Source organism: Sceloporus occidentalis, unplaced genomic scaffold (assembly GCF_023333645.1).
Source record: "Sceloporus occidentalis isolate IW3139 unplaced genomic scaffold, rSceOcc1.0.p SCAF_5, whole genome shotgun sequence".
Taxonomy (NCBI): domain Eukaryota; kingdom Metazoa; phylum Chordata; class Lepidosauria; order Squamata; family Phrynosomatidae; genus Sceloporus; species Sceloporus occidentalis.
The window spans coordinates 182,159,092-182,178,237 of NW_028316985.1; the positions used below are offsets into that span (position 1 = coordinate 182,159,092).

General features: G+C 39.1%; 1 protein-coding gene across 3 annotated transcripts in view; it reads right to left on the reverse strand.

Annotated features, from left to right (window-relative positions):
- LOC149313245 (catenin alpha-2) overlaps positions 1 to 19,146 on the reverse strand; it is a 609,699-nt gene that overhangs the window by 470,658 nt on the left and 119,895 nt on the right. For all 3 annotated transcript variants that reach the window (XM_089526338.1, XM_089526340.1, XM_089526339.1), the window contains exon 3: positions 9,529 to 9,724. In XM_089526338.1, the coding sequence (XP_089382464.1) occupies positions 9,529 to 9,724 (196 nt within the window). The remainder of the gene's footprint in view (positions 1 to 9,528; positions 9,725 to 19,146) is intronic.

Consider the following 19,146-nt stretch of genomic DNA (forward strand, 5'->3'; position numbering starts at 1 on the left):
GACCTTTCAATGGCTTGAAAGAAAGTGAATGCACTAATAAAATTAACACGCCCTTTTATTTTGGAGACTTTATTTCTCTGTCTCATCATCATCATCATTATCAATGCATGTGTGTATATATGTATAGCCCGTTTCCCCCCGCAAAAGCAGAACTCACAGGCAGTTTCTAAAAGAAAACAAAACCGTTTTTAGATAAAAGCTTATATTGGTAAAAATATACACTGAGTTACAATTAAACTATCATAGAATTAAAAGAATTCAAAAATCATATCCACTGAAAAGAAAGAAATCAGCAAGAAATAAGATTACCAATGTAAAAGAATTAAAAAGTCATTTTCTTATGAGTGGACAATCCTAAAAGAGCTATTAAAATAAAACTGTAGAAGCTAATATAGTGTGGGCTTGATTTTTAGCCTGAGAAGTTGCAGGCTTTCCTGTAAATGTTTATACAGAGAAGAAAAATAAAGCAGGCCTATTATTGCAGACCAATGACACAGAAATAGTAATTTGCTTTTTTTTTTTTTTTTTTTTTTTTGGGGTGGGGGGGGAACCCTGCTAACATACAGTCTTGGAATACATAGAATTATCCAAATGACAGCTTAAATGAAAGCATACAAACATTCTTCTGCTTATCCATACAAACATATGTGGTGTTAAGATTACAAGTGAAATACAGCAAAGTGTAATGGACTGTAACAAGCACTGACCTGTTCTTGATTTCTGGTAAAATTTTAATACTTGACATTTTGCTGATGATAAAACTCACAATTCTGTGGCAGCTTATGTTAATGCAATATAGATAACCTTCTCTTATCGAGTGATGCATAATGCATTAATGTTTAAAGAACAGAGCACTATCAAAATCAGGCAGAAAACAGATAACAGAATAGTGTACAGTCAAGTTATTATTTTAACATGCCATCACTTCTCAAAGGAGCTCAAAGAAAAATGGAACATCTTTGCACTTTTCTTCTTGTACTTTTTTGAGTGCCCTACCCCATATTAACAAGCATCATTAGTTTTTAAAATGAGTTACTGTGTACCTTTTCTAACCTTTTGAGCCCAACTGTAGAATAAATCAAGCTGCCCCTTAGCCCCTTCTAGGGGTCCAGGTTGGTTAAGCAGAGCTCATGAATATATTAGGAGGCCACAGATCTTACACACATTCCAGGAAAAACCTGAAGGAGAGGACCACCAGGAAACAAATAGCAAGAATCCTAAAGCAACATAATATCTTTCAGGAACCTGGACAAACTCCAAAGAATTTGGCAGAAAATCAAGCTCCTACCCTTGCAGCAGAGCAGGCAGCTTTAAAGGAGCAGCCTTCTGGGTAAAGCCACCTGTTCTGGACCAAACACACTGGGCACACTCCCTGCTCTGACAAGTTGCCAGAACATTAAGATCTTTGGGGGAAGCCTTCCTCTCAGTCCCACCACCATCGCAGGTTCGCTTGGCAAAGACACGAGAAACAGCCTTCTCAATGGATGCTCTCATCATCTGGAATGCCTTTCCATGGGAGGCTAGTCTTGCCCATCCCAGCTTGCTTTTGGTCGGCAAACCAAGATGTTTTTATTTAAGCAGGCATTTGATATCTAATCGTATCAGGGAGGTTTTTAAGGACTATGTGTGATTTATTCATGCTTTTAACTTTTGTATATTTTCATGTGATTTTATGCTGCTTTTAAATGATTTTAACTGTTTTTAAATGTTATTGTATTTTAAAAAAATATTTTTACCTGTGAGCCACATTTGGTACCTTCTGGGAGAAAGGCTGCACACAAATGAAATGAAATAATTGACTTAGGTGGGCTAGGAAACCTCTTGGGAGGTTCCCCTTGATGGCTTGCAGGTTCCAGTTTATGAGGGTTCCGGACTTAGTCATCTAAGGCCCAGTGCTTCTCTTGCTGTTGGACTCTGGATCAGCGATAAAACTTGGCTGCAGTGCCTCATCTGAGTAGCAGTGCTGGCTTTTCCATCATTGTGTCCATGTGCAAGTCATTGATGCATGCTGGATTCAGAACAACAGATGCTGACTCTTTTATCCCCTCTCTCCTTCACATACACACACACACAAGTAGGATAGTATATCCAAAATGGCTGGGACATTATATACCAAATATTATGCTTGGATATAAGCAATACAGTCAAGCCTTTCATATCCATAGATTCTGCATTCACAGATTCAACCAACCATGGTGCAAAAATGTTCCTTAAAAAATAATCCAACCAACAAAGTTTGGTTTTGCCACTTTATATAAGTGCCATCATCTTACTATGCCATTATATATAATGGGACTTGAGCAGCCACAGACTTTGGTATCCACAGGGTTCCTGGAACCAAACCCCAGCAGATACCAGTGGCCCATTGCAATAAGGTTTTAAAGCCATAATTTAGAGAAAAGAATTGGAACTGAAGTGCAAAGCTTAAGCTGTTTGTCAAAGTCTGAGGACACATGGGAAACATAAAATACAATGTGGAACAACACGTAGTAGAATATCACCTTTACTAAAACAAACAAAAACCACCTTCCAGCTCATACTCATCTACACATACTGACAAAAGTCTATTTGATTGTCTGGAAGTTTAGACCACAATTTTTAAAGGAAAAGCTCAATATACAATCAATAAGTCAAAGTCACCAATAACACAATCTATGGTGATCCAGTGGTACAAATGGAAGAAAGTGGAGAAACTAATCCAGTAGCCAAACTAATTTCTCTTTCCTTCTTGTAACCATATGGGACAGGGACAGAAAAGTATACAAGAAGGTCTCAATTTATATCAGAGGTGTTGGAAACAGATAAATGTGTACAAGAGAGTCTCAATTTATGTCAGAGATGTTGGAAGCAGAGACATCAACACTTGTATTTAGTAATTAGGGACAGAGGGCACTTTAAAATGCATGTCTGCCTTTGTTTTTCCCCTCACTGTTTCTCAGTCTATATCTTTAAGCTTTTTCTGCTTCCTGCCTGCCTACAAAAAAACAAAAAACAGCTTCATTTATATACCGCTTCATACTGAATTAACAGTGTCTAAGCGGTTTACAACTGTAAGCTAATTGCCCCCACGAAATAAACACGAAAAGCTGTGTAGTCATTTTAGCGACCTCCTCTGAAGGATGCAAGCCTTAGTCAAGCTTGAGCCCTTTTTGCTGGTATTGAACTCGCAACCTTGTGGTTGTAGAGAATATCACATAGGCCCCTGGAACGGGCCTTGTGCATTACAAAGGGTCCGGGATGTGGCTGGAATGAGTGGGGGATGCATTTTACCGCACACAGGGAAGTCCCCCGTTCCATTCTCTTCCATTCTGTCCCCCATCCATGCCCCAGGAGGCGATTTTTGAGAACTGTTCAGCAAGCGTTCTCAAAAATTGCCTCCTGTGGGATGGATGGGGGACGGAATGGAAGGGAAGGGAACAGAGACTTTTGTGTGCGGTAGAATGTGTCCCCTATTCGTTCCGGACTCATTACCGGCCCCTTTCATTCCGTCTCCAATCCAGCCCAATGTGATAAACTCCCTTGAGTGAGTGGCTGCAGTACAGGCATTTAAACACTGTGCCACCAGGGCTCCCACAGCTCATATCCCTCATCTTGCAGAGTAAGATAGTAATCATTTTCTACCACAAGCTTGCATAAGTTGCACTAGCTATATGGCACTTTGCTTAATATAAATACCAAATGTAGAAGGGGTTGTGTTCCTTGACTTGTGATGTAAATTGAGACTGATATAAAGGGGAAGCAGCCAGTTCCATAGGGAATTATTGGAAGCCAGGAGGATATATTCTGACAGAGCTGAAGTAGCCACAAAGTTAGCTATTTCACTCAACCTACCACCAATTTTAAAGAGGTTAAAGAGGAAACACACCAGCCATGTAATATAGGTGAGACTTTTATTCATTTATTTCTGCAGAAACATTGTAAATTTTAAATGTTGTAAATGGGGGTAATGTAAATTGAGGCTAGTATACAGATATTATATTGTCTACCCCAATGCTTATTCCACTTTCTATTTTATCTTTGAGGTGGTGGTGAAAAGTTCTCAGCTGGCAAAGAAGGGAATGACCTAGACCCATGGAACATACATGCTATCCCACATATTTGCCCCAAAGTATGACACATGTGGCACATCACTTTTCAAGTTTCTTTAACCCTTCCCCCCCTGCAAAAAAATGTCTGATGTCTGGTCACTGAAATACTGCTCTGCTGCTTCTGTCCCCACTATATCATTTAAAAATATTCTTCCTTTAAAACCCTTTTTAAGTTTGGAAAACAGGAATTAGTCAAATGGAGCAAGATCTGGTAAGTAGGGTGAGTGGTCTATGAACTCAAACCATAAATTCTTCAAAACATCCCTCATCTTGCCAGCCTCGTGAGCAGGGGAATTGTCCTACAATCATTATTTCTCCTGCAATACCTCCTTTATTCAGTACAGCAAGTTAGAATAGTGTTCTGCATTAACTGTTTGGTCTGTTTGGTCTATAGACAGTCATCAAAATATCTTCCTTATCCTAAAAACCTGTCACCTTTCCTTCTGACCTTTAATTCTTGAATTTATTTGGCTGTGGAGAACCCATGTGTCCCCACTGCAAGGCTCACAGTGGCGTAATCATGTTACATCAACAGTGATTAGCCATTCTAAAAAATTATTACTAGATTGGTCAAAATGCAGCAAAATCAACTTAGAGGTACCCCTCAATTTTGTTTCTGGCCAGCATTCAAACATTTCAGCGCCAACCTAGCTGACAGCTTCTGCACAGCCAACTGCTCATGAATTATAAATCCAATGCATTCCCAGGATATCTCTAGTGTCTCAGTAACTGTTTTAGTGGAGTTTCGCCAATCTGTCAAACTCAAGTCATGAACACGCTCAATGATTTCAGGATCTGACACTGTTGGATGTCTCTCAGATGTTGTTGCATCTTCGGTCTCAAAATCTCCACACAGAAAGCTGGCACACCACTTCTTCACAGTTGTATATAATGGGTGCACTAATGGATTTCACTCATACACTCATAGATTTCCTGTGGAGTTTTCTTCTTCAAAAATAGGAACTTCATGACAGCCTGGAGTTCGGCACTTGAAAATTCCACCCTTTTTGTTGACATGTTTCTATCAATGATCTGAAAGAATTCAGAAATTAGAGCTACGATTCTGTAAATTGGTAATTTACAATACAAAAGAACTATCTTTCAAGCTACAGTGACAAACTTACTCAGATTTTGGGAAGTGTGACCAATAACACTGTGTGTGTGTCTGTGTGTATGTATCCTAAAGTATAAAAATATAAATTTGAACACCAAAATGAGGATTGTCCAAGCCATTGTATTCCCCATCACCATGTAAGGATGTGAGAACTGGACAGTGAGGAAAGCCGACAGAAAATCAATTCATTTGAGATGATGTGTTGGAGAAGAGTGATGAGGATACAGGGAATGGCCAAGAAGATGAACAAGTAGGTTCTAGAACAGATCAAGCCTGAAGTTTTCCTCAAAGCCAAGAGACCAAATTGAGGCTATCACACTTTGGCCACATCATGAGAAGGCATGGCTCATTAGAAAAAACAACAATGATAAGAAAGGTGAAGGGTAGCAGAAAGAGAGGGAGACCACATGCCAGATGGTCAGAATCAATCAGAGAGGCTCTTGACCTCAACCTGCAGGACCTGAGCAGAGCAGCTGAGGACAAGGGATCTTGGAGATGTCTCATCCACAGTCTAGATTGCCATGAGTCTAGATTGAATAGAGGGCAGTGAACAACAATATAAACAAAGGTACAATACCAGTCCATCTAGGATATGTATTTATTTTCCCTTATCTAAAGGTCAGGAATTTCTGACAGGGTACACACTTAAAGTAATTCCAATGAATAAATGGTAGAAGATCCCCAGAGTCTCCTGTCAAAAATTTAAACATTGTTTATTACATAAGCACTGGAGATATTAGACAATCAGAAACAATTAAGGACTAATGTATGCGGTATATATTTAAGAACTGAAAATCTATTAAGTTCTAAACAAATCTCATTTGTAATATTCAAGATTGCAACTTGAAACTTGGAGGCATTTTCAAATTTCACTTAGAAAGTTGCCAGCGATTGGTTGACTATGGCAACTGTTCATGACCAACGAAAGAAATAGGAAGGCTAAAAGCCTTCTAGAGAGACGACAGAAAGAGCGAAAAGCACAAGGAATAAAACAGGTGGGTTGTATTAATTTAAAATACCAGTGGATGAGAAACTAAAAGGTGCAACATGGGCTTCTTTCCATTTCTTCATTTCAGAAGAAAAACATTTTAAACCAACTTGTTGCTTATGTTACAATTTTATGATTTTGAGAAAGATAAACCTAGCATATCTCCATCCCCTCACCTCTAAGATTCCCTACAATGACTGCTCATTCATCACAAGTGCTTCATATCATCCTAGAACAGGGAATTAAATGCCGTTCACAATCTCCATTTTCTGAGAGCAGAAAGATAATTAATGGATTTTTAGAGGGCCTGAGAGGACTAACAATTGGATATTTGCATAAAGTGACATTTAGCACACAATATTTCATAGAACAAGCACTGGCAAACCTGAATAACAATTGGAACTGAAAGTAAATACTTAGAACAGGTTATGAATATTTCCCGCAATAAAATATGATGAATGATTATGGATATATGAGCACTAGCTCCAATTATCGCACAGCTACATTTAATAAGGTCTGCACACTGTTATTCAGAGTTTGCTCATAATTTAGATTAACCAGACCAAAAGAAAGCAAGCCAGGAATCAGTACACCAGACCTAAATTGTACACGTTATTGAAAATATGATCACACCACAAAGGCATCACAGTAATGGATGTTTTGTTCCATGAACCTTTCTTGTTTATCTCCAGCATGGAATTTGGCCCTCTAAAAATGTACATGGAGTATGCGTTTTCAGTGCAGTATATCGTAGTGGTCTCACCACTGGACTATGGCTCTTGAGTCTAGGGTTTAAATTCCCGTTCTGTCATGAAACCCAGTGGGTGATCTTGGGCAAGTCATATGCTCTCAGAGGAAGATAATGGCAACTTTTTCTGAACAAACCTTGCTACAAAAACCCAATGATAGGATCACCCTAGGGTTACCATAAATTGGAAACTACTCAAAGGCACACGACAACAACAATACATCATGGCTCCAGTATCTCTGGTTAGTCACTGCCAAACACCGAACCCATTGGTCTATACTTAGGTATTTCACATCAAAGTACATCATTTGCAATAGTTTAAATTGATCCGAACTGTTTAAGAGGGATTCCATCAGAGTTATTTGGAATCAATCATTTTCCATATGGTTTGCTCTACTTTTCCTTGGTGAAAAATAATTTGCACTGTGGAAGAAGGCTGAGGCAAGCTAGGAACTGCATAGATCCCCCAACACACACCATTCGCCTATCAACAGTGTCCTTTTTCCAAGAAAGCACATCATCATTCACAAGATTTAAATCATTCTGGGCTTTAATCTTCCTGTGAATACTATTACAGGTCCACACTAATCTGGGGTAATAATCATGTCCTTTCTTCCATCTTCTATGCATGCCTGTTTCATTCTCAGCTCATTAGAAAATATTTTGTGGAGCCACAAGGCACATTCTTTAGGAATCTCTTAATTTATTTTCATAAGAAGTGTAAGAAGACCTGGCCTCTTCTCCCATGAATGATAAGTTTACTCAGAAGCCTTTGGTGAGGAACTGCAACCCCCCCCCCCCAAAAAAAATTGCATTTTTAGGAAATATGCCTGTCAAATGGCATGCCTGTTGATACTCTCAAAGAATGTTACGTTTGGTGAGGCAGGACCTCCCATTTCATAAACCATGCTGATTTTTATTCAAATCATGGGTCATACACTCAGCAGTTCTCTTTAATAATGATTTCCAGCAATTTACCTGAAATGGACAATAATCTATCTGCCCAATAACTTATTTCAGTGCATCTTGACCCTTTCAAAAATCATGTTATATTATCAGAATCCTTACTTAAAGACTCGAAAGCAGTCAATGCATGTGAAACACCTTGTTCACTCCAAACCATTTCCCACTGAGACTGGTGTTTGTAGTGCTAGTAGATGTGGCAGTAATAGTGAGGCTTGAATTCTCATCTTAATAGGTTACAGAACCCTATGTCTTGCTTTTTCTTCCCTGTAATATCCAGTCTTACATCATGATGGTCTCACATTATTCTGCAGTGAAAATTACAAGAGAGAAAGGGAAAAGAGTGGGGAAGGGAGGCTGTTTTAAATCTCAACAATATGTCTGCCATCTCTCCTAACAAATGGTATCTTTCTGTAAAGGGATTCCCAACAGTGTGAACTGACACGGGCATAATGATGCTGCCACTAGAGAAGATACCTATAATCAAAGTCAATATATGTGAGATGTTTCTTATGGAAAGTCACCAACAACCTGCTGTGCCCACCTTATCGAGGCGCTAAGAAATTTACTCTTACGTTGCAAGTTTTCTATGCTGTGTGTATGTATGTTTGTGTCTGTGTGTATGTGCACGCGCGTGCCTTCAAGTCGCTTGTTGACTTACAGTGACCCCATGAATTTTCATATGGTTTCCTTAAGGAAGGAATACTTTTTGCCAATTCCTTCCTCTAAAATACAGCCTACAGCAATAACCCCATCAGATCCTGCTTAGCTTCCAATATAAGATAGGATCTGTTGCCTTCGCAGTATCTTAAAGCAAATCTTATGAAAACCAGAAGTCGCATGACTTCTCTGGGGATACTCATACAGACACATACTTCTATTTCAGTTGTAATTATGAATGATATTAAATAGATATGTCAAACACCTTTCACATTCTAATATGTTGGGATGACATTTTTAATATGAGCAGCCCCACAACAGAATCCCTGCAGATGGGAAGGGTCTACTGTATACTGAATATTTTTATACAACATATAGCTAATGAAATATTCATACAGCATATATCATAAGAGCCTAGACAAAAGTAAGGAAAATTCCCCCCCTCAGAACTAGATCTATGTAGCAAAATGCACATTTAATTGTAGAAATGGCTATTAAATTAATTGATAGTATTTAACATGTTACTCGGTCTATAATTAAATCTATCAGTAACAAGACTTAATCACTCCATGCAAAACATTGTTTCAGTTTTCAGAGCAGACAAGTGAGATGGTTGATTTAAAGGGAAAAAAGTACTTTGCATAATCAGTGAGAGTTCTTTGCCATCTTCTCCTTGAAAAAGCAGCATTTCTGAAGAGGAGTCACACGAAACAATCGTTGGCAATAACGATCTCAAGTGGTACATTTACAAAAAACATCTCAGTACACTTGTTAACTCTGTTATGAAAATCCAAGTGAAAAGAGGTAGTGCCAATCTAAAGCAATTCTGAATTTAATTATAGCTGCACACCTGCATGAAAACTCTTAAGATACTTGCACAATAAACATCTTATACAGCTAGCATTCATTATAAATTGTGTTAATCGACTTGTCACATCATTTTATGACTTTCCACATTAATCCAGACCTTGTTTGCGCACGTCCTCCACAGCCGCCACCAGCTCATCTTTGAGATCCTGGCTCTCCTTGGCAATCTGCTCTCCTTTCTCCAGAAAATTCTGAGTCGCTTGTTCTACTGAAGCAGCCAGAACATGAGCTTTCTTGGATCGACCTTTCTTTTTACTAGATGGCCCTTTGTTGCTTGTGTTTACGAGGGTCGTCACCTTTAGAGGACAAATAAGAAGATGTTTTATAAGTACAGCTTTAATTAGGTTTACTGACAGTTGTTCTATACAGTGATAAAACACATGACTCAGTGTTTCCTTTAAAACAAGCTCCTCTCTCCTACGACTGAATAATGTACTTCCAATAAAAGGAGCATCTTGAGAAGCAATTCAGCAAAAAAGCTTAATGTACAAACAAGTTTGTATGGAAACAGGTGTTTCCTCAGGTACTTCAGTCCCAATCTATTGAGCATTTTAGAAGTACTGTAATAGTCACTATGAACTGAGCTCAGAAACAAACAGCCATCCAATTAGGAGAATAGTGTCTACATCGAGGAAAGCAATAGTACCACTCTATTCTGCTATGGTCAGACCTCACCTGGAATATTGTGTCCCGTTCTGATCACCACAATTCATAAAGGATGTGGGCAAGTTGGAGCATGTCCAGGGGTGGGTGACCAAAACATTGAAAGGTCTGGAAAGCAACAAGTCCTATGAGAAGCAGCTTAAGCAACTGGGTATGTTTAGCCTGGAGAAGAGAAGGTTAAGGGGTGACATAATAGTCAGGTTTAAATATTTGAAAGGGTGTTATATTTAGGCTGCAGCAAGCTTGTTTTCTGTTGCTCCAAAGAATAGGACCCAGAGCAATGGATTCAAGCTACAGGAAAAGAGATTCCACTTAAATATTAGGAAGAACCTCCTGATGGTAAAAACTGTTCAACAGGGGACACATTTTCTCAGAGAATGATGGATTCTCCTTCTTTGGAGGTCTTTAAACAAAGGCTGGATGGCCATCCGCTGGGGGTACTTCGATTGTGTCTTCTTACATGGCAGGGGGTTTGACTGAATGGCCCCTTGAGGTCTCTTTCAGCTCTAGAATTCTATGATTCTGTATTCTTTTAGAATGGGAATAAAGACTTGCTTTTGGGGATTAACCTAGAAATGACTTTAATTTAGGAGGTCAGTATGTTAACCTTTGAAGATCATTTCTAGTTGACAGTGATGAGTACAAGCTTCAATTGTCACACTTTCACCTACCTGTAGAACATCTAAATAATAATTTACTCTTGCTCATTTATGTATTTTATATATTTTGAAGCTGATAAATGTGTGCTCTTAACGTGTTTCATTCAAAATCATACACTTTACTATTAAGAGAAAAATATGCTGCCTAATACAAAAATGTAGTATGACATCTTCAGGTTACCCCATAATAACCAAGAAAAAAAGTTGTGCCCATCTATAATAATGACACAATGATAACTACAGTTATCGTTTTAACCTTCTCCTTGGCCATGACCAAGAGCCAAAAAGGCCATTAAGTGAAACACTCCACAAACACTGCCACTTAACAGCTCACTCACTCTCTCTTTTTTGTCACCCTCAGGCATTAACTTCAATATTACTATATTACATCATACCTCATTTAAACCAAATGAAAATGAAACAAGACAGTCTCCACAAAGCTACACACCATGCCAGAATAATAAATTGTATCCCACATTCAGTCTTCGCTTGAGAGGAAATCCAAAGGATCATGGAGAAAATGCGGCAAAATGAGGTTTGGGGACATTTTTGGTGACTTTTGTTACTCGTTCAAGCATCTTAACGGTTGTTCATGTATTGCATTGCAAGACACTGAGCTAGTGAGTAACACAGAAAGCATACCCTTTGCCTAAGGAGACTTGAATACATGCACCATTTGATTATTTGATTATTCTCACCAGATTATTCCTTTGTCCTCTCATTACTATAGCATCTGCATTCAGTGGTGCTATCCCTGTTGCCATTTCCTCTCAACCTTGTCCACTATTATCCACAGTGCTGAAACAACTGAAGTAGGAAGTCTTCTCTACATGAATGTAAGCCTCCTATGGAGTTCAGAACTCTGCAAAGTAATTATTCTAAACCATGTGGGCAGCCTGTGAATATAAACACAGGCTTCCTCCTTCAGACTATCAGCTGTAAGAGGATGCTCAAGGAGCAAATCTAATAGAAACAGGGCCATTTCCCCGATTCAATTCAATGCACACATAGCGCTTAATATATGTATAGAAAAAAAAATGAAGTGGGTCTGTTGCTTGACCTTCTGGTATAGTGGTCCCTTCCCTTACGTGGGGGATCCATTCTGCCCCCCCCCCCCACGTAAGGAAAATTCCGCATATGCTCAAGCCCCATTAAAAATAATGGGTCTCATGCATGTGGCAGCGCATGCCATGGGCACATGCCCCATTATTCTTTCCGGTGCACGGCACCACTTCTTCTGGTGCAGCTTTCAGTGTATGCTGAAAGCCACATATATTGAATCATAGAGTTGGAAGAGACCACAAGGGCCATCCAGTCCAATCCCTGCCATGCAGCATCTCACAATCAAAGCAACCCCGACAGATGTCCATCCAACCTCTGTTTAAAGACCTCCATGGAAGGAGACTTCACCACTCTCCGAGGGACTGTGTTCCACTGTCAAAGAGCTCTTTGACAGTTAATGGAAGGAGATGCACTCACAATGTTAAAGGCCTCTCAGGTAAGCAAAGGCTAGTACAAGGTCATTTGGAACTTCATTCATTTCCCTTTAGTTCATGATATGTGGATATCATCTACTTGATGCAAACAGAGGGATACTTTGGTTCTTTATTCAAGTAAATGGTAAATGTTATAAATGCTTCTTTGAAAGGAAAAACATGCCCTCACGCAAAAGAAAGATCTTCATTAAAGAGGCATCTATCAGCCAAGATAATTAACACCCATTCTCAAATTTGCCTATTTGGAGAAGGAAACATTTTCATGGATGAGTTTTGAATCACAACATGAGAATTAGTAAGGGATTGTATGTGGTAGAAAAACTGAGGCTTAGACCAGAGAAGATGGAGATCCTGTTCACTAGTCAACCCAAGACTGTAGTACATATATTCAGTTATGGATAAAGCAGCACACCCTCTGAAATATTCAGTATGTTGTTTGAGGTACTCTTGGTTCCAGAACCAGTCCTTAAAGATCTGGCAGAGTGGCCAAATGGGTCCTTGCTAAACCTTTGTTTAGCCCCTGTTTGGACCAAAAGGACCTTGAAATGGTTGTACATGCACTGGTAACCTCTCAATTAGATTTCTGTAACACGCTCTACATGGGGCTACCTTTGTACCAAGCCCGGAAGCTTCAGTTAGTACAAAATGCGGCAGCCAGATTGGTCACTGGAACATCTAGGGCAGACCATATAACTCCGGTATATATATGGCTGCCCATTAGCTTCCGGGCCCAATACAAAGTGTTGGTTATTACCTATAAAGCCCTACATGGCTTGGGCCCGAGCTACTTGAAGGAGCGCCTTCTCCCACATAATCCGCCCCGCACTCTCAGAACATCAGGGAAATTCTTATTAGAATGTCCAAAAGTGAGACTGATAACAACTCATAAAAAGTCATTTACATCAACAGCACCTACTCTCTGGAATAATCTTCCTGATGAAATCCGAGCCTGCTCCACTTTAGATGCTTTTAAAAAGGCTCTGAAGACATATTTATTCCGACTGGCATATCCATCTGACCTTTTGTAGGAATTATTCTTAATAGACTTGCATATCATCGACTGAAAAGACTTTTGGCTGTATGTTTTTATGTATTTAAACATTTATGTTTTAAACATTATTTTGAGAATTGTGGTTTTTATCTTCATCTGTATGTATTAACATTCCTGTTGTACACCGCTTTGATCACCGGAAAAGCGGTATAGAAATAAAGTTTTATTATATATTATTATTTGTCTCTTTCATTACATGCTCCCTTTCTCAAGGAAAGAAAATCTGGCAACCATGATTAGTTCCCAGATCACCTTTCACGTACATTACTACTGTATATACTCATGTATAAGTCTAGAAATTTAGGTCAAAAAATTGACCCCAAAAACCTGAGTCAACTTATCCACGGGTCAATGTAAGTACTATATCTTAACTCTTAAATAAAAGAAGGAACCATCCCCTGGTGAAAAGAAAGAGTATAATCTGTCTTGGAGGCACTGATCCCCTCTACTTTCTCATTCATCCAACCTTAAGTGTAAGCACAAAGAACTATGTCTGCTGGAATTTTCTAAGTTCTTTGACAGTGTTTTCTTTGCTTCGTCCTTTAGATCAATTGCTATATGCCCCTAAATTTTACCCTCGACTTATCCATGGGTCATAGCAACATCCATAATTTCAATCCCAAAATTTGCCCTTGATTTATACATGAGGTCGACTTATAGTCGAATATATAAGGTATATCCAATAACATCAAAAATCCACCAAACAGTGATACCTTTATTGGGCCAACCCAAATGGACAATACGCAAATAGTTTGGATTCTGCAGCCAGTGCTTGAGTGAGGCATGCTTTTGCAATGTTTGTGCTACCTTTAATGCAGTGAACCCAAAGAATATGTTGAGAGATGGTCATGTATCCTGACATCATCCAGACCACAAGCAGCATCAGATGGGGGAAATTCCATCCTTTAACTCATTTATGGCCCAATTCAGACAGTGAAAATAATCCAGGATGAATCCAGGTTGAATCTCTGTTGTTCAGATGAATCCCAAATGCTCCTGATTAAGTTTGAGAGGGGGGCAGCCAAAACCACTTGACCAGGGATAATCAATACCAAGTTTTTAAAAAAGATTTGCATATTGGCAGTGTGAATAACTGCTGCGAATAGATCCGAGATAATTTGGGATTAAACTCTGCATGCCTTGAATGCATTTTGAATACATTTATATCATCGACTTCACGTTATTCGAGAGCTGGCAGCCCAACTCCCAGAGATACCCGGAGATGAAGTTTCATAGTGTGAATAACAAACCCAGAATGCATGAGTGAGGTTATTCGCATTGTTCCGCTAAAAAATGAGACCCGAATGGCCCTCTAGTTTCCCATCCTTACTTTAAACCCAAGCTAACAAAGCACATATGACCTGTCAACTCGTTGGACATCCAGGTTTCATATGGGAATCCAGGTATCCACACAAAGGAAAACTGTCCTTCACATTTCCAAGCAGTTTAGCCATGATGTCTCCAAGAAGCCAAGACACAATTCCACATTCCTGCTGCTAACATACAGACCTGCACTCAGGGACATAGCCAGGATTTTGGGAGGGGGGCGCTGACTAAGTGCCACCATTATAATGGGGCTTGGGCGTGGCGGTGTGGCAGCATGCACCATTCATTGTATCTAACAATTGGGGAGGGGGATCTGGACTCCACGGACACCCCCCCCCTTCGCTACGTCCCTGCTGCACTGACCTGTAGGAAAGCTATGTTTTTACCTTGCTATATGTTCTATACAGCCTTTTATATAAGTCTTTAGAAATTAAAACCTGTACAGATGCTTTTCAGAATGTTTTCTCACATATACCTATGACTTATTCACTCATATCTATGTTGTCAATTTGCATTGAGTCAATAAATTCACAAAACCTAACTAGATTCCCTCCAGGTAGCCTGCCAACTGTTTTTCACTGCCATGGACAACCAGATGAGTGCTTCAAATTAGATAATGTTCAGCAAAGTGTTTTCTAGTGTGTATTTTATCCAATTGAGTTTTAAGAACAGAAAAGTTGAATCCTCTAGCCTAAAATATTATCCCCGTCAGTGTATTGTCAATATCATTCTGCAATATCGCCTCAGGAGCAATTCAAAAAGTCCTTGCTTCTATTCTGAACAATTTTTATTTGTTCACTTGATTACTATACAGAATAAAATCATAGCAATTCTCCTGGTTATTTGGCATACAACAAAACGTTATTTGCACAGTAACAACAAGCACAATCACATGCAGTAAAAACAAAAGTTAACTGCTACTCATAGTTAAAGCTAAAGGGCACCTAACAGCAAGCACTAAAGGTATAATCTCACTAATAATAGAAACTCAACAACTAACAAGTGTCAGCAGTTTTATACAATGAGGAGTACATTTAGCAAAAACCAGTAATATCTGAAACAAAACAAAAAAAGCAGTTGCTGGTATCTTTCATTTAATGAACTGATAGCTGCCTAACACACTAAATTGAGAACAAAAGAGGAGCAAGAACAGCTCAAGATTCAAATAGATTTAATTTTGATCAGTTGTACAGGTGGGGAGAGATGCATGCTACAATTTCACAGGACCACATGTGCACACAAAAAGCTGGGCTCTCCTACAGGAATTGCAGCCGAGATTGTATAAAACAAACATGAATCTCAAAAGATAATGAATCCCCAGCCCTTTTCAGAATTCAACACTCAGTGCATCTCCAGGCCACTCTTCATATAATAAACTTCCAGACCAATAACATCTTATGATGATTTCGAACATTGTTCACTAATTTAAAAAATACACACTAAAGCTATACCAGTTCTACACTAATCCACAGATGGTTCTGGAAATCCACCATTCATCATTCATTGACTGAGGCACATAAGTGTCATATTTTAGAACAGGATGCACGTTATGTCACATCCAATGCAAAACAGAGCTGGGCAATATATAACTCACATGAGAGTGACTGAGTCCTTAGTTCAAGGGTGGGCAACTGAAGGAGGTCTGGAGATCTTCAAGATTATTTGAGAGTGAAAGGGACTGCCAAAAATGGAAAACTCACTCCTGAAGTGTCCAGAATTCCACTTCATGGTTTTGCAAATGGGAATAGAGAGCTCCTTAGCCTATTTTAAAAAAATAATTGCTGTCCCTTGAAATGTCAGGAAGAGGCACTTTGTTCTTTTTTAGTGAGAAAAAATCTGGGATATCGGGAAAGACTGAGGGGTGCAAAAACAGCCTTTGGGATTACACTTTGTCCAATGTTTGCATGAAACTACTCTGGCAGTTTACTATATATAGCTTTTGTCTATGATCCAGCCGCATACAGAAGTCCTTTGCACAACATGAGACCTCAAAACTACTGCATAAAATGAATAATAAGAAGCAATGTACTATGCACAGGCAAATCAGTACAAGCATATTTCATCATCACTGTTACGTACTTCCAGACATTTCCTTTCTCCAAACTTTCACAGAGGAAACTAGTAACAAGGATAGCCGCACAAGATTCAAAAAGGGAATATTAAGCTGAATATACCCATCTTCTAGCAGACTGCTAATAGTTCCATGACCTGCAGACTTTCAAACAGTTGAAATTACATGTACAGACAAATCTTTGTACCATCTGGGAAAGGTCTTTTTAAAACCTCGGTCTGGACTAGCTAGTGAAGAGAAGGTTAACTGGCAGCCTGTTCTCATAAGATTCTGGATGGCCCTTAGAAAGTATAGAAATATGAGAGTTGCTACTGAGACCTGTGATACTAATAATGAATAATAAAGTGTTTATTTATATACCGCTTTTCCTCGAGATCAAAGTGGTTCACATCAAGTAAAACTATGACAAACATCATAATACAGTATAAAAACCGTTAAAACTGAATTCCCAGCACAGCAATCCAAGGCCAGAGAAGTAACTAATGTGCATGTAGCCCAAAGGGCAAGCACATTCTGCTAGGATTGTTCATAGTTTTATTAATATAAGGATGTGAAACAGCACAAAGCCCCTACACACACACTAACGTCAAAGAGATATAGACTCTTACTATATAGACTTTTTTTCCCAAGAAACATATCTGAAAAGAAGGATAAAGAGCGCTAACAAATATTAAAGCCCTGCTTATCGGAACAAGTCAGAATGCCAGAGTTCAAAAGTACTTCTCAAAGATAGATATGAAGATCTGATATTCTGAGATGGGAAATAAGGTTTAAAAAACATTACCGGATTAAAAACAAATTTACATGTAGCTTCAAATGTCAACAGAGGTGTTCAGCACTAGATGCATTTTGCACTTTGTTGTTGTGTACCTTCATATCGTTTCTGATATATGTGGATGCTAAGATGAATATGTCATAGGGTTTTCTTGACAAGTTTAGTTCAGAAGCAGTTTTGTCCATTTCTTCCTTAGAGGCTGAGAGAGTGGGACTTGTCCAAGGTCACTCAGTGTTTCCCTAACCAAGCAGTTATTTGAACTCTGCTCTCCAGATAAACAGAGGCTGGATGATTTGATTGTGTCTTCCTGCATGGCAAGGAGATGGACCACATGACCCCGGAAGTCTCTTCCAACCCTATGATTCTATGATTCTAATCCAGTGCTCAAACCACTACATCATGTTTGCAATGTATATACCCTTGGTCAAGCCTAAATTTTTGGCTAACACTCAGTGCTCTTTGGGGTCTTTGTAACTACAACTGCATAGCTGAAGAGAAGTACGTATACTGATTGTGACTGCATTTTCTATATAGTTAAACTAATTTTGAACATATGATAAGGAGCGTACAAGAAACCCAAAACAGTGATCAAGGCTGCATCCACTCTGCAGAGATAATCTGGGTTTCATACCACCTCATACTGTCATGGCTCAATGCTATGGAATTCTGGGAACTGTTTGTTGTGGCACCACAGTGGTGCACAACAAACTATAGTTCCCAGAATTCCACACCACTGAGACACAGCCACTAAAGTGGTGTCAAATCAGATTATCTCTGCAGTGTGGATATAGCCTTAGACATGCTTTGAATGTCACAAACTCCTTCTGAAGTGGACTCACCTTCCTTGGCTTGTGCAAAACATCTCTGGTAACCAATCAAGAAAGAACCCCAAGAAAAACAGGGGGAAATAGTTCAGATAATATTTAATCTCAGTTACTATATTTCTTGACACATCACCTTGAGCGAAGAATACAATTTAAATCTATGTGATGAATGGATGATGCAAGAAATTATAGTTTTGGATGAACAAGGATATTCATGTCAACAGGAGACGCTGCCTGGGGCATCACTGCTTGCTTTATGCATGCTGATTTTAGAAATGGGTTGCCTTCTAGACTGACAAGAGTGGGAGACCAGCATGAGCAATGTTGGACTGGAACAGCTCAGCTGCTAAGATATGCATTTTAAATTTTAATTCTCTTATTCCCCAGGGAGTCTGGAGTGGCCTGTAGGGCATGAAGGGCAAGTGAAGAGAAAGCAGAGCCAGCTGAGTCCAAGTAACTGTCAACAGATCAAATATGTTCTGCTGAGGAGTCTACTTTCCTGGAAGGACCATATGGATATACCAAGTTTTTGATTAGTTGTTTGTTTGTTTCTTCTGATTCTCTCAACTACATGCTGAGAAATTTCATTCCTACCTCTGTGACTTCAATGCAACTCTGAACTCGAGACCCTGTGAGCTTCTCCACTTGTGTATCCATTAGGCAATATATGAATTGGTATTTCTAATAAAGAAAAGGTTGGATAAAACTTTAAAATAAATAAATACAGTGGACCCTCCACATTCACTAGGTTTAGGGGCACAGGGCCTCCAGGAAAATGGAAACACCACAAATAAAAAAAAATACTATTTTTTACCTATTTTATCACCTCTCTAGGAATTTCTCCAGGGCAACT